The sequence below is a fragment of the Alligator mississippiensis genome, chromosome 2, assembly GCF_030867095.1.
Source record: "Alligator mississippiensis isolate rAllMis1 chromosome 2, rAllMis1, whole genome shotgun sequence".
Lineage (NCBI taxonomy): Eukaryota > Metazoa > Chordata > Crocodylia > Alligatoridae > Alligator > Alligator mississippiensis.
In genome coordinates this window covers 230,542,927-230,569,001 of record NC_081825.1, presented here as the reverse complement: position 1 = coordinate 230,569,001, position 26,075 = coordinate 230,542,927, and the positions used below count along the sequence as shown (strand labels likewise).

Below are 26,075 nucleotides of genomic sequence, written 5' to 3'. Positions count from 1 at the left end.
CCTGTAATAAATGCCACAGATATGAATGTTTCTATTTACAGATAGGAAAGTAGAACCAGAATCTAAGCTGACTTGCCAAAAATGACAGATTAATACCAGTTGGACCCATTTTTGGTTTTATAATTAATATTGTACACCAAGCTATTCGCCCCTCCCCATCCCCTGACAGCTTCCAACTGAGAGACCCTATTAAAAGAAATCTGGTATTACCATAAAAATATTTCTGTGTATGGGCTATTGGTCTGAAACAGCCCGTTAACATTCCATTGTATTTTAGCTCAAATAGACAGCAGAATCATTAACGTGGATGCCAAATTACAAATCATAATTTGGAGGGGGAAAAAAAAGAGTTAAACGTATAAACAAAAAATTGTTTTCCTGAATTTAAACAGAACCAGCAGGTCAATTTTATCTCAAATCCCATGTTAATATAAACATATACAGAAATGTAGGTGTATGCATATTGATAACTTTACATGAGTTGTAAGATTTTAGTTTACTCTACTTAAAATGTTGATGCAATTCTATTATATAGGCATCATAGTGAATGCAAGACATAGGTTTGCTAAAGAGCACAATATATTTTCATTGCTGGGGGCGGGGGAGGAAGACTTGTAGAGTTCACCCAATATAAGCATGACAAATTTAAGTCTAACAAGAATGGTTTTAGAATGTTCTTGCTAATGTGCTCTGCTACAAGCTGTTCCGTGCCAGAAATTAAAACCTGCTTGAATACTGTATCAAATGCTGTCATAGGTCAACATTCAAGCCATATTTCCCTAATCCTAGCCCTCAATTTTGTCAAGTTTAACTGGCTTTAAAATCAACTTAATTACTTCTGATGTTCAAAGAGCTATTTTTATTCAAGAGGTAGAGTGCTCTAAATTATTTTAGGGAGTTAATCTCCACATAAATTCCTTAAGCTTGAATGCTTTGCTCAGCCTTTTAATTTAATTAAAGTTTCTCAAAAAGACAAATTGCAAGTTTTTCCGGCTGATCAGTTAACACTTTCTCTCGCTAACATTACAGTACAACTGTTAGAGTTGGCACAGTGTAACTCTTAAGAACGCCCTAAAAATTAATAAAATGGCAATCATTTATTTGAATTTAATGTTAAGTATTGCAAATTTTTAAAAAGAGCAAGAAAGTTCTCATGGCAATTTTAGTTTATGCAAATGGCACGTACTGTAGCTAAAACCAAACAGTTGAAAGAATAATCCAAACTTCTATGTATGTACAATCTTACACACAATATTACCAGAGTAAATTTTTTTTTTGGTTTTGTTTTAACTTTGTAGCCTTATAAATATGTTTTTAAGTTGTTATTTTTACTAGCCTTTTTGTAGGAAAATAGCTATACCAAGAGCCCTACAAACTACAGCTTCTTTAAGTCAGAGCTGCAATAAACCCAACCTCTAGAATAAATGGGTTGCACATTTTGCAGCAATAAACATTTGGAAGTTTCCCCCTTCAGCTTCTGCAAAATAGCTTGAACTTGTGTCTCAGTCTTCCACAGCTCATAAAGGGTCTGGTTTAGATGGTGATACTTTAGCATGAGGTTCCACTTTGGCTTTCTGACTTCCTCAAAAGACAGAAAATTTGAGGAAAAGGCATGTGCATATGTGCCAAAAATACTTGTGCCCTACTGACAGGCAGTAAAGAACCAGAGGATACCAAAGGAGAGAGTGCATGCATCTAGAATTACAGTGAAACAGTGGGTTTTTACATGGCAGTCAAAAGTACAACTTCAGCTTATGGGAACACACCTGAGTTAGCCTTAAACTAGCTATCTCAGGTACTCATAGGAATGTAGCTGTAGCATTACAGAACTCAGCACCAGCTCACCAGCCTGAGCATTTACTTGGCTTCTCAGGCAGACTTTGCAGGCACACTGAACTGTGTGCAGACACACTCCAACCATGTGGCTATTGGTACCCGTGCAACTTGGTTAAGCTATCTTCAATATGTCAACACAAGCTGCTGTTACACTTTCTGCAGTGTAGACATACCCTGTGTAAAGGGCTGGGGAAGAGAAGTAAAATTATTGGACAATTCCTTAATTGCTTGGCCACCTGTGGGTGCATCTACATATGCCAATAAGGCCATGTAATAAAATCCGGCGTAAACATGGAGCCTTAATGGTTTGTATAGACGTTCTAACTGCTGCAGTCTAGGGTGTGACTGCAGCAGTTGAGCTGGGGTGGAGCAGCCCCAGGCTGGCAGTGGGCCTGGGAGGTCAGCCCCAGGTGGTGGTATCAGGAGGTGGAAGGGGTGGCTGGGGCACAGGAGTTCCCCAGTGTGTGGAGCCTTGTGGTTAGCCAGCAGACAAGGGTCTGGCCCCCTGCTGCCTGGGCTAACCGGGCACAATGTATGCCCAGGTTAGTGTTTACACGTGTGTTTAGAGGTACAGTTATTCTTGCCACCATAAGACAACATTGTCCCTGACAGTACTATCTTATGGCAGCAAAAATTAGTTTGCTGCAACCTAATAGCATCACATATGTAGATTGCAATGCTTTACATTGCAGCAAATTAGTCTACTGTGAAGATGCATCCTGTGAAAATTAAAATTTACTGTCACGTGTGGGCAAAATATGCATTTTTTTCAATCTGCTGATTCTGTGCGACTTCTAGTAACCTCTGCTAGCAAAATACTGTATTTTCTTGTATACAACATGCCCCTGAATAAAAACTGCACCTTGTTTTTGAAAGGCAGAATGGAAAAAAACAGATCTTTCTGGAGAGCCTCAAAAGGGTGTGTGTGGGGGGGGGGGGAAGGGAAGGAGGGAAAGAAAAAGTGTCCATAGCCAATAGCTAGGGAGCCCTGGCAGAGGGTTAAGTGACAGAAACTTCTGTTATCTTATTCAATGACTATAGGAGTTTCCTTGATTTCTTAAATGCTCACCCCAATTTCCAAGAGCTGAATGTTGCGGAAAAGATGTGCGTTATATATGAGAGTATATGGTAATTTATTCTCAATAGGGAAGCTGCTCAATAATCAGCCAAAATTATTTAACAAGGGGAGTAGGCCTTTAACAAATTAATGTAGTATATTCTATTTTCTCCATCCACAATTAATTCCAGTATTGCTTACTGTGTTTAGTACTTCTTTCACCTATGAATCTATATACCTTTTTCCCAGAACAGGAGACCTTGCCTACCATCAGGCACAGAATTAACAAAGAGAGCCTGTCATGGGGAATACTGGGGACATGCAGGAGGGGAAAGTGGCCAGAAAGTTCCAGGCTTTGGATATTCCCCATCAGCCTTATGATCTAAGAGGGAAGAAAGTAACAAACATTCACACTACCCCATACCTTAATTAAGGCTAATTAAACAGTATCTTAATTAAGATATTGAGCCATGCATAGGTGCAAGGATGAATTCAGCCCTTTTATCTATATTCTTGAAGTAATTTGGAAGTCCTAAGCAGCTTCTACTTGAGTTTTCAGGAAGCTTCCTGCCCCCACAAGCCTTAAGATGTTATTTTGTAACTGACAATTTTAGGAATACTGCAACCCATTTCTCCTATAATCAAATGCATTTCTTAAACACAGAAAAATGGAAATTATTTAAAAATCAGTGGTAATAGAAGGAATAGGTAGTCTTATCCATCCAGGTGAATACGACAATAATTGAGTTGCATGTAACAAAATCTGGAATGCCACCTACAGTCCCAAAATACAAAAGATGTAAGGATTTAAATTCAGTTAGGTATGCAGAAGATTACTTTCTTCAGAGATTTCATATTGTAATTACTACCACCACATTTGCATGTTCCTGGAATGGCAGTCCTGTGGGAGCTAAAGGAAGGTGAAATGTAGGTATCCTGAAAAAATCACACAGAAGGATTAGAGGGTTTTAACACAGTCTCTGCTTTTCCAGCTTATCCAGGCCCACAGTGACAGAAAAAGTCAGCTTGCCAGAAAATAAAAAACAAAATGCAGTGGTAAATCAGCCAGATGCCAACTGTTTCTGATGGCAAGCAAGACTACCACTTAGTGAAAGGAGCCTGATGGACGAGACATCAAAATGTAGGAATTTGAAAATTCTATTATTAGACATGCTGGCTCCAGGATCAGAGTTGGTGATTTGTGATAGTGGTAACCACAACATGAAAACTGGGAGTTAAGTTTAAAGATAAGACTATAATTTCTGGTATGATTCCACTCTAAGAGGTGTCTTCCAATTTTAAAAATATTGATCAATGCTCAAAATAATGTCTCAGTGATAATGGACTAACCGAACAATACCCACTTGTACTAGAAATGAATTATGGGAGGTAAAGGATAACAGATATACTACTGCTCCTTTAACTGGATTTAAATACTGCAATTCAGTTAAATTTCTTATCAAAGATTATTTTTGTCCTGGAAGCTATTTTTAAATCTGGAAAAACCAGATGCAAGACAGTCACTGTTCATTTCTTCTGATCCATTTTATTCAAAAAATGATTAACAACTTAGGCAAGGTTACCTAACAGATACAGATCAAAAGTGAATGTTTCCAATGACACAGCAGTAATTACAAGTTACAAATATATCATGCAAAAGCATACTGTACATACCTCTTGTGCAAGCTCTTGTGCATTGGAGATAAGAGGATATGGAGGGCTGGCTTTGCTCATGTGCACTGTGACAGCATTGTGTATCTTAAATGCATTCTGAAAATCAGTATTTTGGACAAGTTGTAAAATGAGGGTGATATCCTCTTGACTCTGGGGGTCTGCCAAAATGTGTTGGATATGCTTAAGAGAAGCTAATAGTTCCTCCACTTCTGGGTGAAAAAAATAAGAAGGGGTAAGTGAGGGTAGTCTGATTATTACATTATGTACATTTAAAATTTTTCAAGCTTGTACCAGAAACTTTTCTCCTCAGTTTGATTCAAACAACTTTGTATGTATCATTGCTATTATTTGCTCCACTAATAAATTTTATACTGAATAGCTGATTAGAACTAGAATAAGAGAATTCAATGCAATTAGGAAAAATAAAGAAGTTGATTGAAGTCTCTGAAGCAGCATTAGACAGTTGCAATTCATTCCTCACATTCCTCCACCTCCCTGAAATAAAGATTGATGTGAGAGTCTGAATCACAGCTTATGAACAATTTTCACTGTAAAACATGGAATATTTTGTAACATCAAAATGAAGGATACTTTGCTAAACTATTGTACTGTTATTGCTAAACTTATTCAAATCCAAGACAAGGTTCACCACCCTCACCAGTTCAACAGAGGAGGAAAAAAGCTCCTCATTTTAGATTTGAGTACAAGGGGGGGGGGGGTGGGTGTGTGTGTGTGTGTGTGTGTGTGTAGCAGTGCATGTGGGGGAGCAGCAGCGGCAGCTCTGATCTAGCCTGGGGTCAGAATCGCAGTTGCTGCCCGTCTGCCACCTCTGCTCCTCCTCCTGACCTTTGCTCCCCGGCAGCCCCACCCCCACCTTACCTTTTACTTACAGAGTATGGGCTGGAGGCAGCACATTCTCTGGGCTCCTTGCCCCAAGCTGGAGCAGGGCCCCAGCCAGAGCTGAGAGGGAAAGGTTACGTGGTGGTGAAGGGGGTAGGGAGGGAGCAGGACAACAGTAGGGGAGGGCAGAGGACAGCCAAGCAGGGGGGGAGCTGGAGGCAAGGGGGGCAGGCAATGGTGGGGGGGAATGAGGAGGGCAGTGCCAGGGGGTGCAGGCACCAGGGGACACATGCATGGGGGAGCAGGTAGGAGAGGGGCAGGCAGCACGGAGGCAGGTAGCAGGGGGTACAAACCTCAATGGGGGGCAGATATGGGGCACATGAGCACCAGGAAGGGCAGGCAGCTGAGGGGGAGGCAAGTGGTAGGGGGGACAGGTGGCAAGGGGCAGAGAACAGGTACTTGACTCCCTTCCCACCAGTCCCTGCACCATCTCCCACTGCTTGGCCTGCTGCAATGGTGGGAGGACAAATTTACAATGACCGCCCCCCCCCCCCCCAAAAAAAAATTAGATGCTAGACATGGGTAATTGTAACAAATATATACATTTTCCATGTCTAGAATTTAATAACTGGGGGGCTGTCTTAAATTTGAAGTCATCTTGGATTTGGGTAAATATGGTCATTGATATGCTAAGTATTTTAAGAAAAAAAATTATCTGCACAGAATCTCAGCATTTGCATTAAAAGGTTATTTAGCTAACAGCAAACTCTGTTTTGTATTTACCCATTTACTTTTTTTCAGAATTACTGCTTGACAAATGTACTTGTATCCAATTTCTAAAATGAAAACAATGTTGAACAAGTCTGAACTAGAATATTGGCAGGAAAGAGTAAAAGGATGAAGGATAGAAAAATTTTCTCCTGATAATATGAAATACTTTTAGAATTCAGCATAACACAAGACAATTCAGACTAAAAATCTCTTTACCATTTAGACTGAGAATTCTAGTTGGAATATAGAACTTTAATATGGCTTAATAACTGGTTTCATTATTACTCTTTTGTACTTAAAAGTACTTTTGGGGGTAGTGTTAAAGACTGCACCACATCACCCAACTAACTAGTTTTTTATCCTAACTTTTAAATATAACCAACTAGCCATATCAACTCTTTGGTACCATTTTGAATATATCATTAAAAAAATATATCCTTGTTTGACACTTTAAATGTTGGCTTAGAACAGGGGCCAACAATTATTTTGGGCAGAGGGCCACTTACTGAGTTGTGGCAAGTCATTGAAGGCTGCATGACAGGCAGCCCAGGGGAGATAAATAGTAATTTTCTAAATTTTTTAGGGGCCCTGCAGGCCAGATAGAATGGCCTGGTGGGCCGCATCCGGCCCCCGGGCCGCATTTTGCCCACCCCTGGCTTAGAAGAAATTGTTTGACACTTTAAATGTTGGCTTAAAAGCCAAATGAAGAGATCAATTTATCATCTAGGTTACTCAAAAACCAAAAGCAGTCCACATACAGAATAATTTCTCCAAAACTACCCCAGTTACATGAGAACAAGTTTTATAAAATACACCAATTACTGTAAAGTTTTTAGAGATGCTATTAATATAGTAATTTTTAGTGTTTAGCCTAAAACTCAACTAAAGTCCTGAAATCTGTGGTGCTCTTCCTAAAGGAATAGCCCATTAGAGACTAATTCCAAATTGGAAAATTTGACATCTGATCTTTTCAGAAGTCTATCAAATTTCCCCTTACCAACAAACACTGAGTAAATATCATACTTATTTGTTATTAAATTTCATTAAAGAAGTCACTTGTAGGTTACCAAACTGTCAACCTAAATTTATAAAAAATATTTTTACATAAAATAATCAGTATAGATCCAGGCGTCCAATTTGGGGAAAATTAAGATACATCACCAGGTTTCTTGGTTGAAGTGAGAAAGGCATACTTCAAGGACTGATAGCCACATTCAACTCATGGCTGGACCCCTTGTCAGGTAGAAGGGATACCTGAGATGGTTGGCCAATGGACATAAAGCATATTTTCCTAAATGATATGGATTCATCTGTATGCCACGCTTTTAAATTTTCTTTCAACAAAGTACACTCCAATGAATTTTATTCTGACTGAATTTGCTTTGTAACAAAAAAAATTGAACCAATCCAATTGTGTGTTTTTGACAGGCTATAAGGAAAAAAGTCAGAGGGAGGATAAATAAGCAGGAAAAAACTAACATAGCATACTGACACAGGGTTAAACTAAGCACGCACTGAAAAGCCTCTGACCCTGGTGGAGACATATTAAGAACATAAAACTCTATAGGCAGTTTTCTTCTGTGCAGGGTAGCATGGGATAAGCAGTTGCTTAGTCTCCACTGGTCATTCTTTAAGTTTCACTCATGGGTTTATTCTTGCGACTCAGGTGTTGGCAACATTTTACAGGAAGGGCTGCTTTAACAGGGCATAGCCCAAGCACAGGTCACTTCCGAACCGAGCCCAAGGTGCCAGAATTGCTGCTCTTCCCCCTCCTTCCCAACAATGCCACTGCTGCATTAAAGGTCCAACATCTTATATGCAAGCAACAAACTTTGCTCTCTAAATTACTCACCTGTGCCTTTCAAAAACTCAAATTTGGATGAGGATTCTGGTTGGAGTTCCTCTAGAAGGCTAGAGAAGGTAGCTGGCTTTGAAGGCCATGTTTTGACAGCTTCCCCTGTTCACAAAGAATCCCTGTCCACTTCCTCCCATACTTCCAAGGCTAGCAATCACACAGAATAAAGAGCTGGGAGATGTCCTGCATACATACCCCAGACACTATCAGAGTTACATTAAGGGACAAAGCTACTCAGTCTATTTGTTAGCTCGGGCATACACCAAGTGCAAAGAAGCTTTTTCCAGGCCAGGATTCCAGGCTTGGCTGCAAGTCTGTATAGAACAGGGGTGGCCAATCCATGACTCACAGGTGGCCAACTCATGGCATGTGTGGCACATGTGACACAGAGCCTCTGTGTCTGGCATGAAGCAGATTGGGCAGGGAGCACAGCAGCAGGGAGCAGAAAGCAGAGCAGCAGATCAGGTAGAAGGAGATCAAAGTGGCCCCCAAGGAGGCTGCGAGGCTTAACTTGCAGCATGCCTGCCCAAAAGGTTGTCCCCCACTGATATAGTCACAGCCATAACAGTGTCAATTTACTCAGAACACTGAGCAGAGAGAATTTGTTTGACGTTACAGGAAACCTAGGTTTACAAAGAAGTTTTTGGCTGGAGAAGAGACTATTGACATTGCTTTTAAAGCAAACAAGAGGAAATGCTTTACGAAAGGGGTTGGAGTCAGTTATATAGCTTTTCTAAGCTCCAAGTAACTCCTTCTGAAGTCTTTTAAATATAGGTGGCAGGGGAAAATATTATTTGGGGGGGGGAACTGAGTAAAATTGCCTGCCTGGCCCCCGCCTTTCCCTCCCGCAGGACTGTTGCATGCTGGTGCTGTATGCAGCAGCAGATGAGTGTGCAGCAGGGGCGCTGGGCACAGCGCTGTGGTGGGGTGTGGCAGTGATGCTGAAGCAGTGAAGCTGTGCCAGGCTGAGTGTGTGTGGGGTGCTGGCCTGGCTGCATGCTGAGTAGTGCCGGGCACTGCAGGACAGTGGCACCATGGTGCTGCTGGCATTGCCAGCCGCTGTGAAATTGGTTTGGGGGAGCTAAGCCCCATTAGCCCTGGCCTTCCACCGCCTATGTCTTTAAAGCTGCCCCAACTGTCTGTTTTGGGTAGCCAGACCACTGAGAAGGAAGTGATCAATGATGCACACGGACCAGAGAGGGAGGCCTGGATGAGAAAGCCAGAGGGATGCTGAAATGCAAGCAAGGTCCTTTCCTGTGGGACTGAAAGGAATTTAAGGAACACTGCCTGGCACAAGCCCAAAGAAGAAAGGGGCACTCTTCTGCCTATTACAGGTCAAAGGCTTCTTGTCTGCAGGGAATAGCTGTTTTACCCTTTTTCTGTATTTTAATGTCCTTATGCCTACACCAAGGAAATGGGGAAGGAGCGTGCTGGAGCAGCTGTCCAGTCTCATCTCCCTGCCAGATACCACGCAGCTCAAATCAGTTTACAAAATTCTGAGCATCCCACGAGTGAAGTCCAGAGCATACTAGAATGAGCTGTGCCAAAGATCATGAGCATTTCACTAATAAACCATGTACATCATGCGCCCGATCCCCAGAGTGGTATCTGGCAAACTCATCGTATAGCCAGTGATGCTGATCACACTGGCTCGGTGATGCCCACTGACAAGGAATTCCTGTGCTCAAACATTTAGGCTCATCTACAAGCAGAACCACCCTGCTGTTAGAAATACCTTCCTTTGCTGAATGTAGTTACACATATAACAATCTAACTTGAATTTTACCACCAGTGGAATACAATTAATGTAACATAAGCAATAAATATCTTGCTTTTCCAATACTCATTCATTCTACCCCCTCCACTCATTTGTCTTAATTGTCATGCATTTTTTCATCCTTTTCCCATTAAGAATAAACCAGAAAATTCTCTCTGTATAGACTTCTACCTACCTGAATTCCAACAACATTTGGCTGTTTTTAGCTCCTCTTTTTCTTCCTAGCCCCTTCTTACTAGCCTGCCACACCATGCTGCTCCTCCATACCACTCTTGTCTTTCTGCATGTAGTCTACACTGATCTTTCATATGTGTCACAGGGCGGCGTCCTATGCTGCATATGACAAAAGAATTTTCTTGGAACAGCAAGAAAAAAAGTGAGGAGAAACTGCTTGGGAAAATAAGGGAAGTTCTGTGGAATTACTTCTTCCCGCAGGGCAACTTAAGAGACATGCCTATGTAGCCCATTACACAACAAGTACTGACAATGTATAAATAAAAATTTGTGGAGCTTGCTGAAACTAAAGTTTTCCAAGGCTCAAATTTCTAAATCCTAGATAAAAGAAGGTTATGTCTGGGTACAGTACATCTAAAACGCCAACTAACATGCCCCCATCATCACAAGAGAGAAACAAGTCTATTACAGTCAATCCCACCTCAGAACACTTCCAAATAATGTCTCTTAGGAGAAAAAACAAAGACTACTGAAAAAATAATGAGTCTCTACTTACAGACAAAGCGAGGCTTCTTTTAACTACTGCGAGTCCAATAAATATGCAACTTCTGCCACCCAAACGCTTATTTTTCCCTGTGTTTATGGAGAACACTTGCAGCCTTTTCTGCTGATTTATGAAATGGCAGGAAGATGTCCTAACACTATGTAATGTATGTATTAATCAAAAGACTGGCAGGAAAAAGAAATACGCAACTGCAGGGGAGGATTCGGTTGTAGTTTGGCATGTTAGCAGACTAGAAAAGGAGGGAAAGGAAGAATTAGCTGCTGTTAGTCTTTTTAAATACAAATTATAAATGGCAGAAGAATTAGCTATTACAAATTAAGGCATATACTACTAATTTATCCAAATTGCCACCGGTGATACATAATTTTAATTTTTTTTCTGGAACTTAAATCTTCTCTGCTGCTCTACAGTATCCAGATAGCTGTGGGAAACAAACATGGTGCTTTTTTAATAAGTTGGAAAGATTTAAAATTACCTGGCATAAAATCTAGCTTTAAATCAGCAATTTTAATCCTGGTTGGTAACCAGTGAAGCACACCAATTTGAAACTAAGTATAAACAAACTGGTCATTGAATTGAAAAACATGAGTAATTGGAAATGAAAATAAAGTATTTTCTCTGCACCTACAGAAGAGGCTATTGCCACCAAAAGCTGGTTTAGCATTTCAGCGCACTGTTTTTCCATGAGCTTAAACAGAGTCTTTGCCCAGTGCAGTAGTTCAGTTTATTTTTTTTGGCAAATATGTACTACTTGATTTTTTTATATCATTGAAATTATTTAAATTTAGCCTCTAAAACAGACTGGCAATTCCAAACTTCTATTGTATTTTATATATACAGATTAAACTTATAGGAAAAAGTCTGCTTAACTTTTTTTTTGTCCATCCCAATTTTTAAACCTAGTCAGTGATCAACAAGGATCCAGGTTTTCCGTTTGTCATGGAAAAAATGGAGAAAACCACAGATTTTTCCCTTTACCAGAAGCAAATGTGGATTTCTCATTTTACTGGAGAAACCCATAGATATTGCAATTTTGCAAAGAGCTCTCTGCAGGCTGGCAGAGTTCCAGGCTGCAAGGGGCTGGGATAGAGCGGGAGGACAGCGGCCAGGCAAGGGGCACCATGTGCACATACATGGCCGCCAGGCAGCCTGGAGAGTAGCGCCGGTAGGTAAACTGGGTGGGCCAGGGGAGGTAGGGGGGAGGAATTGAGGCCCACATAGGGAGGGAGGGATTTGGGCAGGGCGGGGCCACTGCCCAACTGGGTGGTGGATGGGGCTTGGGGCTGCAATGTGTGGCTGCAGGCCCCAGCAGGGAGTGGGATGGGGCCATGAGAAGCTCGTCTGGGGGTAGGGGGCTGTGGATCTGGGTCTGTGGCCCTATAGCCCTGGCAGCTGAAGGTGACAGGGGGCTATGGTTGGGGAGTGAGGGGCATGAGCAGGGCCAGGGGGCTGTGTGTGTGTGTGTAGGGGACAGGGACTGGAGGGCCTTTCATTTTAATCAAGGATTTGTGGTTTTATCAGAGACTTTGCAATTTTTTTATCAAGGAAAACCAGGATTCCTGGTGACGAACTAGGGGTTTGGTAGTATCTCAACAATCTGTGTTTTAAGCTGGATAATTTAACACTCTAAACACCCCTACTTTTTCTTGCTTTGTTTTTTAAGTCATAGAATTTGTGACTCTCCTGGCAACCAAAAAGCTCAGTTTGGCTAGGTACAGACATTCAAAAAGCCTGAGGCGGGATCAATCTAAGTTATGTGGTTTTCTATAGGCGGCATAGTTTAGATCGGTAGTGAACAGAACGTACATTTGCCCCTTGGCTGGGGGTGTGTGCGCAAATTTTACACCGGGTTCTGCCATTTTTAAACCAGTCCATGTGTGTCAAACTTCTGTTCCGTTATGGGTATCAACCGGTTTCCAATCACTTATGCCAGTAAAAGTGTAACGTCTGTACCTGGCCTTTATGATTAAAAGCAATATTCTGGCCTCTGTCACTGAGCGTTTAATAAATTTTCAGGTGAACTGATACTATGGGCTCAAATCTTCCCCACCTCACAGATTATTTAAAAAAAATGGTCTTAAACTAGTTTCTTCACCCAGTAACAGGGGCTGACAGCTTTCAGAAGAGGAAAGTCTTCTTTTGAAGTTTAGCAAAAGTGTCAGATCTTAAATTGATTTATCCAGTAGGTGGAAAAAATAGGACACATTCATAGGGTTGTTTGGTTTGTTTTTTTTAAAGCGAGAACGCTGGGGGAAGACAGTTCTGCCATAGAACCATTTTGTTAGGGTTTAGTGTTATGAAAAGAAAATTATGATTTGGAGATCAATTGTATTAGTAGCTGAACACTGATTCCTTATGGGCAACTATAGACCTGAGGGTCACACGATTAAATATGAAACAAAGTTTTTGAGCTTTGCAACACGTGAAATCTGATGTGACCTCTAGGTCACGCTAATTCCAGTATTAACCATGCTTCACAGAACAGCCATCCATATTTTTTTAACATCTTTTGTTTTTCCACTTGTATTTTGGCAATTTGAAACAAGTTGTTACTATAGCAAAAGAATGCCAAGGCAGAACAGTGCAGTCTTTGTTACATTTACACAGGCTTGTCTAGGGCAAGAGTGTTCAACCTCCCAGCCTGCGGTCTGGAAATTTGGTAGCAGAGGAGCAGTTGCACCACTTCACTGCTCCTAAACTTCCAGATTTATGGGGTGTCCCAAGCCCAATGTGCTAGATTGGGGGTACAATCCCAGCATGTGGGGCCAGGTGGGGATAGCACTGGGCCCCAGACCTTAATCTCAGCCTGCGGAGACAGTGCCAGGCTCCCAGGCCCCAAACTCAACACATAGGGGTGGTGCCAGGCCCCCAAGGCCCAATCCTGGCATACAGGGGTGGGAGGGGGTAGCACTGGGATCCCAGGGCCCAATCCCAGTACACAGGGGTGTGAGGGGGTGGCACCAGGCTCCCAGGGCCTAATCCCAGTGTGTGGGACAGGAATAAGGTGTTGTCAGGCCCCAGGAGTTTATTTTAGTGTGCAGATCTCAATTTGGCCTGTGGATCAGGTCCCATGTGACTCACCTGGTACATGGGCCCAAAAAGTTGAGCACCACTGGTCTGGGGGCTCATCAGTATGGTATTCGAATACTTTGGTGAACCAGTACTATAAGAGCATGAGAGAGACTTTGCCAGTGGATTTCATACGTACTTGCTGACAGCAAAGAATGGTGAAGTGCAAGAATCTTGGGTTCCACTCAAGGCATAGGAGGGGTTTGTTCTAATGGGTATAAACTTCTGTCCACTTCTCTTCAAGATCAACTTGCTGACCCCATTCCTGTCTCAGTCCTATCTCTTCCTTATTCTTGGCTCCGTATCTCAGTTCTTTTCTCCTGGTCAATTCAAACCCAATGTCAGCCTCAGGTTTTTCCAACTAGTTTTTGTCACCTTTGCTTAACTGGTCTCATTTTTCATCTGCTCAATTTCCTCTTTGGAATCCCAAGATTCCAAAGACCTAATCCCAGTTTCTCATCTCCCTGCACCTTACCGTACCTCTTTTCTCACAATACCTTGTCCAAAGTTCCTTATCAGCCAGTCTGAGTTTTACCCCTATGCTGACTCCTTTTCAGGATGGTGTCTCCATCTCCTTCCCCTATTCTTTCCCACTGTTTCCTAGTCTGTTTCCTTGTCCAGCTAAATCTCAGTCTGTCTCTAGTTCTGTGTCCAGTGTCAAGTGACCTCATGTCCCTCAGCCCCTTCCCAATCTCTGCTCATTCAATCTCAACCAGATCTTCCATATAGCTCAGTGTACTTGCCTATCTAGTCCCAGGCTCCCCTTCCAACTGCCAGTTTTTCTCTCCTCCCCTCCAGTACCAGTGTAGGTGCCTTAAGGGGATGATAAAAGATAATAATCTTTTAAAATAATATCTTTTAATCATATTGTAATAATATGTAATTAATATCTATTTATATATTAATTGTGATATTTTAATAATAATGTTAATAAAATTTAAAAATAACCTTAAGGGGATAATAAAAGATATCACATCTACCCAAAGAACTTGGCCTGCTTAAGGGGATGAAGCGTGCTCATTAAGGATGGGATCTTTACAGACTTTAGCTGTTAAATTCTAGCAAGTCTCTACTAAGCAGGTGTGAACTACTGTTTTTCAAAGGCTAATACATTTGGCCATGTTTGGGTGATGTTTAGATATGGGGAAGCCTTGGCCCAAATTTCATCCCTTGCCAAATTTCAAGTCCTTAGTACATAAATATAAGAGCCTGCCTGAGAGCATTCTGAATTTGCACATAATCCAGATATTTTTGCCCATCTCTTTCCAACAGTAAAGCCATCTGGGTTGAAATGAAAATTAAAAAAAAAGAAGAAATAAACAGTTGAAGCAATCAGCCAGCATGGAAAATTTAAGCCCAAGCAATTAAAGTCCTGCAAAGTTATAAATCTCTGTTTTCACAAAACAGGAGTGTTGGATAAGGTCCATAATGGGCAGTGTCCCTAGCTTCACCTGTAATTAAATATTAATAAAATGCCCAAAGGTCCCAGTACAGACTGAAGTCTCATTAAATTACATGCTTTACAAGCTACACAGGAAAATAATCCTTCCTCATCTGGCACTATTTTAATTGAAATCCAAATTAAGGTTACTGAACTCTGCTTAAAAGTGGATAGTGAAATAGGCAGCATCTGAAATACAGGGGCTGCTTATGTAGAGAGTGTTTGAAATAAAGCAATTTGTCATCTGAAAGCAATACGAATGAGGACTTGATCATACTTTATAAACTGTAAAATAAACCTTTGCTGTATCCTTCTAATTAAAGTCTGGGATGTGTGTGAAATTTAAGTAAGCTCACCCTTAAAAGATGAGAGAGAGAGAGAGAGAGAGAGAGAGCACTAGAAGTGGGTAAAACCCTGTGGGAGGTCATTATTCTAGTCCAGTGGTGTTCAACCTTTTTGCCAAGTGGGCCAGATGGGCACTGCTTGATCTCTCTAATCCAGATAGTGGTCCCGATACAGTGCTCAGGTCAGGCATGGCAGGGCCCCATTCAGCCACACAAAAGGGGGAAGGAGGCAGTCCAGCCTCAATTCAGCTCCATAAGGGGAGGGGGTGCCCCAGTCTAGCTGCCCAGGGGGGCATGGAAGGGTAGGGCACAGCCCAGTCCCAATCCAGCCACATGGGGGGCTGACAGGGGCGGAAGGCATGTGGCCTGGCTTGGAAATTTGGCAGTGGGGGAGGAATGGCAGTATGAATTGTCATTGCTTCCCCACTGCCAAACTCCCCTACCTACTGGTAGCCCCAGGGGTCAGATGTCATAGTTCCACAGCTCAGAGATTGAGGAACCCTTGTCCTAGCCCTGTGGATCTGTTCCTCTTAAAGCCTGGCTACTGGAGTGGCAGATGCTCTAATCTCTGCACTGCCAGCAAAAAAAAGCTTCTAACTCCTTAGTACATTACATCAGAGATACCATCCTATAGTAGGGGTGCACCGATAGAGATTTTGGAGACTGATACTGATAGCTGATTTTTAAGGCATATTGGTCTATGCCAATTGGATTTCCGACACAGCTGTGTCCAACTGGTACTGTGTTCAGCTGTGTCTGTTGTGGTGGAGGGGGAGAGGGAAGGGAAGGGACGTGGGGGCAGATCAATGCCGCCCTGTGGTGAGGGAGGGAGTGGGGCTGGGGTAGGTGCTGCACAGATGGGGCAGGGTGGGACAGAGCTTTGGCTTATCCAGGGGGCCTCGGGGGTGGGGAGGCTCCCACTGCTGCGCGCACCCTGGGAGGGCATGGGGGTGGGCTGCTCCTGGATCTGCGTGGGGTGGGCTGCAGCTGTGGGCTGGCCCCGGGGACCACGTCAGGCTCTTCCCGGGAGGGGCAGGGGGGGGCACCGCGTTGCACTCGGGGCAGGTGGTGGCAACGCTGGGAGGGGTGCTACAGGGGGGTTGCAGTCACCCCAAATTTTGCTGTAGCCCCCTATCCCCTCTCTCCCAGCACCGCTGCCTGTCCCAAGTGCAGCACGGCCCAGCCCCACCACTGGGAAGAGTCCAGTGTGGGCCTCGGCCCCAGCCTGCAGCTGCAGCCTATCCTGCCCCACCCCACGCAAATCCAGGGGCACACCCTGTGCCCTCCCAGAGTGCATGCAGCAGTGGGAGCTGCTCCCCCGGCCCTGCACTTCCCAGACGAGTCGCAGCTCTGTCCTGCACCCTACCCAACCTGGGCATTGTCTATCCCAGCCCCAGCCTCACTCCTTCACTGTAGGGTCCTTGATCTGCCCCCCCCACCCCTTTTTCCCCCCATCCCTGTCAACCACAACAGACTTACCAGCTGCATGCAGCTCTCCAAGCTTTCGGGCTATGCTCCTCGCTGCCTGTGTGCTGCACTGTGGCCGTGTGCACGTACGAGCATTTACTGGCCACATCAGACTGATTTCTGATATAGTCAATTTTCTTTATATTGGTTCCAATCCAATATCAGACTGATTTATCAGTGCACCTCTATCCTACAGATGTACACATCAGCAAGAACATCTGAACAGCTCAAAATATATGAATGTAACAGATAAATTTTGGAGTGAGACATGATGTGATGGGCTATATATTATAAAGCTTCCCAAATATTTCAAACTGAAAAAAAGCACCTAGTAATTTAGAAACAGTTTTCATTTAACAAGAAATAAACTTATTAAGGCAGGATTTTATTTCCAATGCAAAAGTGTGAAGAAAACCTGGAAGAAAGTCAGCCTTGACAATGTGACAGTCAACTACAGGACTAGTTAACTAGGAACAAAAGTTGCACCCAGGACACACTTTAAAAGTTAAGAAAAACTACATGATAAAATGAGACCACAGGCAACTCTTGCCTGCAAAATCTGAGCTATATCTAAAGTGTTTAATGTTTAACTACTATTGAAACAAAAATTGGTTGATGTTTGATATACCATGTGCTAATTGTTTTGAATGCTCAGGATCAGAGCACAGAAAGGATCAGGCCAGCAACAGCAACCCATTGATACCGAATGAGTTCAACTGCCCAAATAATGAAGCAGTTATTATGTGGGCGTTTCCTAGATACACTCTGCAGGAAGCTTTGACCAATTGGAAGAAGAACCAGTTTAAGGTGCGAGACAAACTTTATACCTTTGTATGCTAAAATCAACCAACTCCAAATGTATGTTTGAAGAATTAGAGGTAGTCAAGCATGGGAAAAAAACATATTTGCCAAAGGTCTCTTAAAAGCTGGGAACAAGAAACAAATCTTAAATTTCTACTGCAGATGGAAATAATGATTTAAAATGTTATTATATTTTTACTTTCTTCAACTTTTGCTTGAGATTGCAGTTTGAAATTTAAATGCTTATTTCCACTAAGATAGGATGAAAAGTTTGTCTTTCAGTGCTGCTCTTCCCATAACATCAGTTTAATATTGTCAGTAGTCTAACAGTATTTTTTATAAAAAGGTGTATTTTCCCCATTAACTTGTACTTTTTACCTACCTAGTATTTTCACAGTATAATGAGGACTTTCCAGAATGACTCCTTCTTCTGTGTCAAACATAGGATTATCTATTCCAGTTTTGGGAGGAATTTGCGCTAGTTTCTTAAGCCTCATTGAAGCAGTAAGGTCCAGTTCTTGTTTCTTTCCTTCTTCTTCCCGTCTGCGCCTCATATCCTCCTGTTGCTGGCGAATCCGCTCTAGCTGTGTGCTTCGTCGTATTGGCATCATCCTGGAGCCCAAATCCCCAGGACAATCAACAGCCATCTCTCTGTGCTTTTGTGACTCCTCAGAAGATGTAAGATCCACATTTTTTGCTTCACCATCAGAATCATCTGTTACGTGTCCATTCATGTGAGAAGTTGTCATGTTATATGTAATAAACTGTATTACTTCTCACACACAAATTCTGTGACAGGGCCAGTTTGCTTTATGCTGCCACTTAAAATCCATTATAATGTCAAAAAATATTTCCCTTCCATTAGACAAAGTTGAAGAACTATCCAGCAAGGAAATCTAATGGGAAGAAGATTACAAAAAGTTACCAACTAACTAAATTAGTAAGAAAGCCAGTTAGTTTCATAATGCCAGAAACTGGACATCTCTCTAAATCTATCATGCACATATTCCATTCCCTATTTAAGAACAGTTTACTACAGCATCCTCAAGAATCTGATTAACACATTTTAGCAACCCTCATATGTCAGTGTTCAAAAAATTAAATTTATAACTGTTAAAAAACTTAGCATTTAATATTTTTCAGATCAAGCAATGGAGATTTTGCACTTAAATGTACAAGACTGAAAACTGGCATTTTTCTGAAAGTTTCTATTCACATTTTTAATTACATTTATCCTTCCATTCTAAAGGACTTCAAAAAAACTATGCCTCAAGTTCTACAAATACTTGAATGTGTGAATAAATTTATACAGAAATGTAATCACCTGGATTTTAAAAGAGACTACTTGCAGAACCTGGGCCTATCCACACAAGCACCTTTTCACTAGTAGCAAACATCTCTGGGGTAGGACAGCTACTATTTAATAGGATACTTATTCAAAACTGCTGTAATTAAGGATATTTATACATCTGAAAAGCAGGAATTAAAGTATGAAGAAAGTCAGTAACTAGATTTGGAGTGTGTAAACTACTAATAATTATTTCTATGAAAAGCATTGTGAGATACAGAACCAGTTGTTATGACCTCAATTTCATACCTTTGGTAAAATTCTTTACCAATCAGATACAAATTCTTATAGTATGTTCACCACCATGTCATCTGAATCTTTTCCAATGCTGCACCAAGTAAGCAATGTTACAAACATCTGTCAATTACTGTTTGTTCTCTCAGCCTTTGCAAAGGGGAGAAATGTGAAGGTTAAAAAAAGAGAAGTTATTTTTATAGGGCAGATTTGTCACACCAGATGAGTGGTGCAGGGCCAGTCCACAAGCTGGATTAACGGCATGTGGCTGGTCCCATGGTCCAGACAGAGCCCATGGACCCCCATCCCTGCTCCCCAACAGAGCTTGCTCCAGCCATTCCAGGACTGTGCTGCACATGATGCCCATTCTGGCCAATCTGGGACTTGTACTGCCTGCAGTGTCTGTCTAGGAGCAGCAATGCATGCAGCATTCATCTGAGGCTGGCTGAAATGGGCACCATGTGCAGTGCACATCCCATGCCAGCTGGGCAGACGCCACATACCAGGAATGTTCTGGATGAGCCGGGATGGGTGCCACATATAATGCATGTCTCAGACTAGCTGGAGAAGGTGTCAAATGCAGCAGGGATCCTGGGCCTTGCATGTAGGGCCACTGGTACATGGAGCCAGTCCAGCGCACAGCATGTAGGTTAACTCCAGACCCAAGGGTAACACCTAGGGCTAGATCTGGCTTGCAGGCCATGTCTTTGACACCTGTTAGGTTTTCATACATATACTGTTGCCTGATTATTATTACATAAGGCAAGCTGAAAAGCATCCTTGAACAGAAGGTAACAAAGTTGCGATGATCTTTTTATTCTGGGGGAGTTTGTTCTTTTGTCTCAGAACAGCACCTAAGAAAACTGTACAGAAAAGATTGGTTAAGATGACCATAGTTACATTTTAAGTCCTTTTATCCCTTCAATTCCAGTTTAAAACTTGGCAATTCCTATTACTGTTGTAATTAAAAACTAAGTCATGACATTTCTTGTAGGTTGGTTTTGTTTTGTTTCTTGTTTGTTTGTTTGTTTGTTGTTGTTTTTTTTTTTACATAGTATGGCCTCAGATTAAAACTCCCGTTAGTGTGTTTTTTCCCTTTATTTTTAAGGAATGTTTTCATTTGGAGGAGGCTGCTGTAGTTTTGAATAATACTGAAAACTAAATATAAATAGCAAGGTAATGAAGAAGCTCTAGTAACTCCTACACAAGTTTGTACCAGCTTGCAATTCCAAGAGTGAAATGATGTTTTTCATTTTAAAAAGCAAAGCAAAGAGTACATACAACCTGCCTAGAAAAATTACTCCATTTCCTCTACCTAACCACTGTTGCTAGAGTTACTGAAACCATTCAAGCAAGCTGACTGTACATGCCATGGAGGTTTAATTTGGTTTAGTTCTCCCTAAATTGAAATGGTGGGTTTTTAAAAGCACTGCTTCAATTTAGTGAGAATTAAACAGAATTAAAACCCTATGGCATGTACACAAGGGTGGAGGCCTGATCCTTACCTGCTTCTGGTGGCAGGGGAGGCATGAGCTGCTGATGGGCTGAGCAGTCCCTGAGCTGTGCGGGGGTCCCCCAGGCAGCAACCGCCTGCTGGTACTGGACCATCCCAGGGGGCACCGCAGCCATGGAGGAAAGCACCAGGCCCCCACACAGCTCAGGCAGGCAGACAGGCTCCGAGCAGGGGGGGGGGGTGAAAAAAAGATTAGGCTTGCAGCTTTTTTTCTTTTTCAGTGAAGCCTGCCTGCATGGGCTGCCACTGGGTCCCACAGCCCACGACCTGCGCGGGGCCTGCCAAGCCCTGAGCACGTCGGCTTCCAGAGCCCTGTGCACTATTACACTTTGTTAGGTAACAAACTAAAACACCTCAGAGGTGTTTTATCTTGCTATGTACCAAAGTCATTTAAAGCAGAATACGCCACCAAGCATACAAACAGCAATGCCACTAAAGTGGAATACGCTGCTGAATGTGCAAACAGGAATGCCATTAAAGCGGTGCAATAGGGCATTTAAGCTGCTTTAAAGGCCAATTTTGTGGTGCGTAGAAAGGCCTGTAGGTACTATTTAAACACATATAGTAGCAGAGTTTCACTATTTGTTTTTGAAATTTCACAGTTGCCTTTTAGTAAGCAAAGAGGAGAATGTTATGTCAAGACAAACTGCATGGAAGAACAAAAAATATCACCCTCCACCATTATGTACTACAGACTTAATTAATGTTCTTGAACTTTCTGGGCAGGAAGGCTCCCTAAAGAGTAAAAATTTACCACCAAAAAAAATGAGAATTTAATGCTTCAGAAAGGCCTGGATAATAAGTTAAAACCTTCAGGGGTCTTCTTCCAAATTCAAAGAAGAGAAGGCAAAGATCCTGCAAAATTATCTTTATAGATAGAATTACAAAGTAACTTTCCCTTCTCTAAAGGCATCCTATATGCTCCTCAAAAGGAAGCAGTTCAAGAATTGTCCCAGAATAAAAGGAACACTGCAAAACACAAACAAGGCAACTGCCAAGGTAACATGAACTAGGTTACTTGGAAATTCTATTTCTTAGATGACAGAACAAAGGATTTTCACTCTAGTTTAAGAATCCAGTGCAAACTGGGCAAAATAGCCAAAGCATTAAGAGTTTGGAAAGCTAAATGTCATCTGCTTCTAGCTCTATTTTCCCATATATCTTCACAGAGGTGAAACTTTCATCCCCTTCAGGTAGTGGTTTGTACCATTCAGATGCTCTCAAAATTTCAGCTCCATTTTTGAAAAAAATGGTTGATGTTCACTTTAATGACAAACCACCACCCCTGCAAAATAGCAGACCCTAAAACCAGAAGTGGGTGGATAGGAGAATATGTAAGTCAGGGCTGTTGAACTGGCAACCTGTGGACTCCTATCTGGCTGCCACTCTTCCTATTGCTTTGGGGAAGATGCCTGGGATCTCCAGACTCCCCCCCCCTCCTCCAGGTTCTGATTTCTGCCTGTACTCCTGGGTGCAGGGCAGGTGTTATGCACACAGCAGGGGAGGCTAAGGAGAAAGCTAGATTGTGTCTGCAGCATACTAAAGGTGGGCTTCTTGCATGAGATGTGTAGACAGGGAGGGAGTTGCAGGTGCTGCACATGTGGCAGGAGAGGGGAGCTGGGTTATGTGCACAGTGGAGAAAGAACTTAGTGCAGGGAAGGAGTGGCCCCTGCAGTTGTTCAACCCCCAGCTGCTCAGAAGTTGGACAGCCCTGATTAAGCTATTTAACTTTCTTTAAACATTCTACCACAGCAATCCTACACATATACATCACGTAGATTGAGATATCCGATTGAATAAAAACAACAATTCACACCATGAAAAGCAAAAGAGTTAAAAAAGCAGCCAGTGTTTGATAACTAGTCAAAAAGACTTTAAAAAAGAGGGACCAGGCACTTCCATAAAAGTTTTGGATGGGTTTAAAACAAAAAACAGCCTCAAAGATGCTCTGATAAGAACACTTTCTTATTTGACTGAGTTAGAGAAGGGATGTGCCAAAAGCTACAACTCTCCATAGAGGAGGTGGGCTTTGCAGGTCTGAAAGGCCGGAGTATAGTCCATTCCCAGAATGGAACACCAGTACTGTTACTTTGAAATGTGTGCTGCAAGGGACAAAACACCCGGGATCTTTGTTGTAGCAACTGTTCTATTTCAAATAGCACAAGAACCAACTGTAAGGAATCCTGGGACCCTGACAGATGTTACATTTAAGATGTGATTAATTGATTAATCAATGAATCGCACCTTTACTTTAATGTCTTTCAGCAACCTAGGTCATATGAGTAAGAAACTGAAAGCTATGCCCCCTACAATAGAATTCTCTTGCATTAACAATAAACAAAAATGACCAGGACAAACAATACTGGTCCACTTTGTTCCAAAATCTTAGAAAAACCCAAACAGTTCGTGAACAGATGCTATTTTTCTGAAAACCAATTAGTTAAAAGGAAAAAAAAGTGAGTGATTCTTGTATGTGGCATTTAAAAGGAGGCCACAAAAGCTAAAAGCAACACAATAAATCTTTTTTAGTCATACTATGAATCCATCTGGAAAACTGCTCTCACAGAACCAGGAAGATTTGAGACACTTGCTTAGAAATGTCAAGGTTCTGTCACTTAACCCTGCCAAGAGGAGAATATTCCTGGGTTAAAGAGTGAACATCTATATTTGCTGATGGATCCAGCCCAGTTTGGAAAATGAATGGCAGGTCTATTAGTTCTTTGATAGTGACTTTCTTATCAATTAAAATGAAAAAAAGAAAAACAACACAATGAACTCTCATCTGGGTCAGCAGAGTTGAAACTCTGATTCACAGCACATAACTCAATCAGGCAAATTAATGGAATAGCTGGTAGCAATAGTAAGCTGCTGTCTCCATGTAGGGTTTCTTAAAGAGGACCTCCCTACTGCAAATGGTTAGGAATCCTGTTGGCAGACAGCACAGAAATGTTGAAACTCAGGCTCCTGACAAAAGTTAATTTAATTGCACAATTGGGATATGATGAATTTTATCATGGATCTGAAAAACTGCACATCCCGCCATGCCATGCATACATGGCAGGTCATGGAATTTTTGGGATCCAGAATATGATTTGTCAGATGCCAATCACATGACAAACAGGTGGGGAGTCCAACACTAGGGACTCAGTCCCTGATGATGGGCTCCCAGCCTGCCCAGATGTTCAAAGGGGCCACGGAAAGCATGGCATCAGGGACTGATCCATGCTGTGTGGAGCTTCACTATGCAGTTTTCAGAGCGCCAATACACAGGGTTTTCAGAGTGCCTGCATGGGGCTGCACTGTGTGGCTATCAGCATGCTGATCTGCTCCCTGCACTCTGAAAAATGTGATATCAGCTGGTGAGCTCTCCACCCTCTGGCACCCAACACTCTCCCATGACCAGCTGCCAGTGCCACAGACCTAGGGAGCACACAGCTGGGGATTTTGGTATCGTGCTAGCTGGTATTCTTAAAGCCTAGCCATATAGACAGCATTGGACTGCATGGCAGGACTTCACCCCACCCCACATTCAAATTTAAAGCAAGACAGAAACCAACTACAAAAATGTTTCACATATAATGGAACACATGCATCATTCTTGTGGCTGGTTTCTCATGTTACTGCACCATTAATTGCCTGAATATGTGGCAGAGTTACTATTTATGGTGTGGTTAATATATTAATTGCATCATAGCAATTGTCTACCAGGAGCCTCAGAATCCCCACCTGGCTTCAGCTTTCTGAAGTCATGTGTATGGTAGGCCCTTGGCACACATCATTTAATGGAGAAATGGGATCTGATCCTTGATCCAAGTCACACTTTTTCTATTTGCCAGTGCAGGGCAAACCCAGGATCATGATCCAGGCTCCCCTTTACTAACAAGTTGAAAACTGTGTGCCGCACCCTAGCTTGTAGGGATGACAATCCATTGGTTGTCAGTCCCAGCCTTTACAGCCCACACTCCTGTTTGAGACTTGAGGCTGTTGGGACCTGGGCTGACAACCAGCTGATTGTCACCCTTGGTCCCAGACAGCCCTGAGTGTGCTCAGGACCCCAGGCTGTCACAAGGTTAGGTCAACATCAGCTGATTGTTGGGCCCAGTCCCAGGACAGTCCTGGATTGTCCCTAGACTCTTACAAAAGCAGCAACATAACTGTTAGTTCTTTACCGTAAATAGCTCTTTTTTAAAAACGTTCCTGCAAATGAAGTGTTGCTTCCACACCACAAGCCACATCAAGATATTACCTGCAGCTCACTTTCTGCATCAGGCACAAGCTACAGTGCTCTACCAATAGTTATGGGTATGGGAAGGTTAACATAGGACTCTGCCATCTTGGCAGCTGCATGGCATACATGGCATCTCCATATGTGCTGCTTTTCCAGAGAAGAAAACACAGGTAACCCAACTGAGGAGCTGATCTAGGGGGGGAGAAGGTGCATTGCATGTTGTGAAAAAATATAGTATCTAATCAATATAGAAATAAAACCCTATAAATCACAGAGGTAAAAAGCACCAAAACAATTCTCACTTAGGATACATAACATCTGGGCAAAATGTGACCCACAGGCCGGATGCGGCTCACCAAGCCATTCTATCCGGCCCGTGGGACTCCTAAAAAATTAAGAAAATTAATATTAATTTGCTCTGGGCTGCCTGTCATGCGGCCCTGGCTGGCTTGCCAAAACTCAGTAAGCAGCCCTCTGCCTGAAAGAATTGTCCACCCCTGATTTAGATGAATCACGAGTATTAAGAAGTTTGGACATTACCTAAACATAAGAGGGCAAAATGTATATAAATCCTCATTCTTCAAAGGGTGCAAAACTAACTCTTAATAAATAAGGAGAAAGAAGAAGTGTCCACCATGGTACCAATTACAAAATAAGTTTCTATGTGGTGTTTCTTGCACTTTTCTCCAAGGCATCTTGTACAGGTCACTAACAGGCAGGATACAGGAGCAAACAAACTAAATATTAGAAATAGTACAGCAGTCCCAACATTTCTAGCTATCAGAGCTTACAATATGCAGCTTTACACAATGTATTTTCCCTTGATTTCAAAAGCTTCCTAACAAGGAATAAGAGAATACAAAACAGAAAGGAAAAGGTAAGTTTAAGATGGAAGAATTAAAAATCAAATTAGAATCTACTAAAATATTCTACCTAATTTGCTTTATAATTAGAAGAATATTTGTAACAGAAAAAGTTTCTTCCCTTTCCCAGGTGATTAACTGCTTCAAACCACTATTCATTACAAAATATGCTATGCACCATCAGTTTAAACATGGAGATTTCAAAGTCTTTTCAGACA

General features: G+C 42.2%; 1 protein-coding gene across 4 annotated transcripts in view; it reads right to left on the bottom strand.

Moving 5' to 3' along the window:
- Positions 1–26,075, bottom strand: part of PALS1 (protein associated with LIN7 1, MAGUK p55 family member) — a 94,673-nt gene that overhangs the window by 30,731 nt on the left and 37,867 nt on the right. For 3 of the 4 annotated variants that reach the window (XM_006266428.4, XM_019476760.2, XM_019476761.2), the window contains 2 exons: positions 18,054–18,567; positions 4,568–4,776 (listed from right to left, as the gene is read on the bottom strand). In XM_006266428.4, coding sequence (XP_006266490.1) covers positions 4,568–4,776; positions 18,054–18,420 — 576 coding nt within the window. In that variant the 5' untranslated portion in view covers positions 18,421–18,567. The remainder of the gene's footprint in view (positions 1–4,567; positions 4,777–18,053; positions 18,568–26,075) is intronic. The other variant, XM_006266429.4, reaches the window with a different exon arrangement.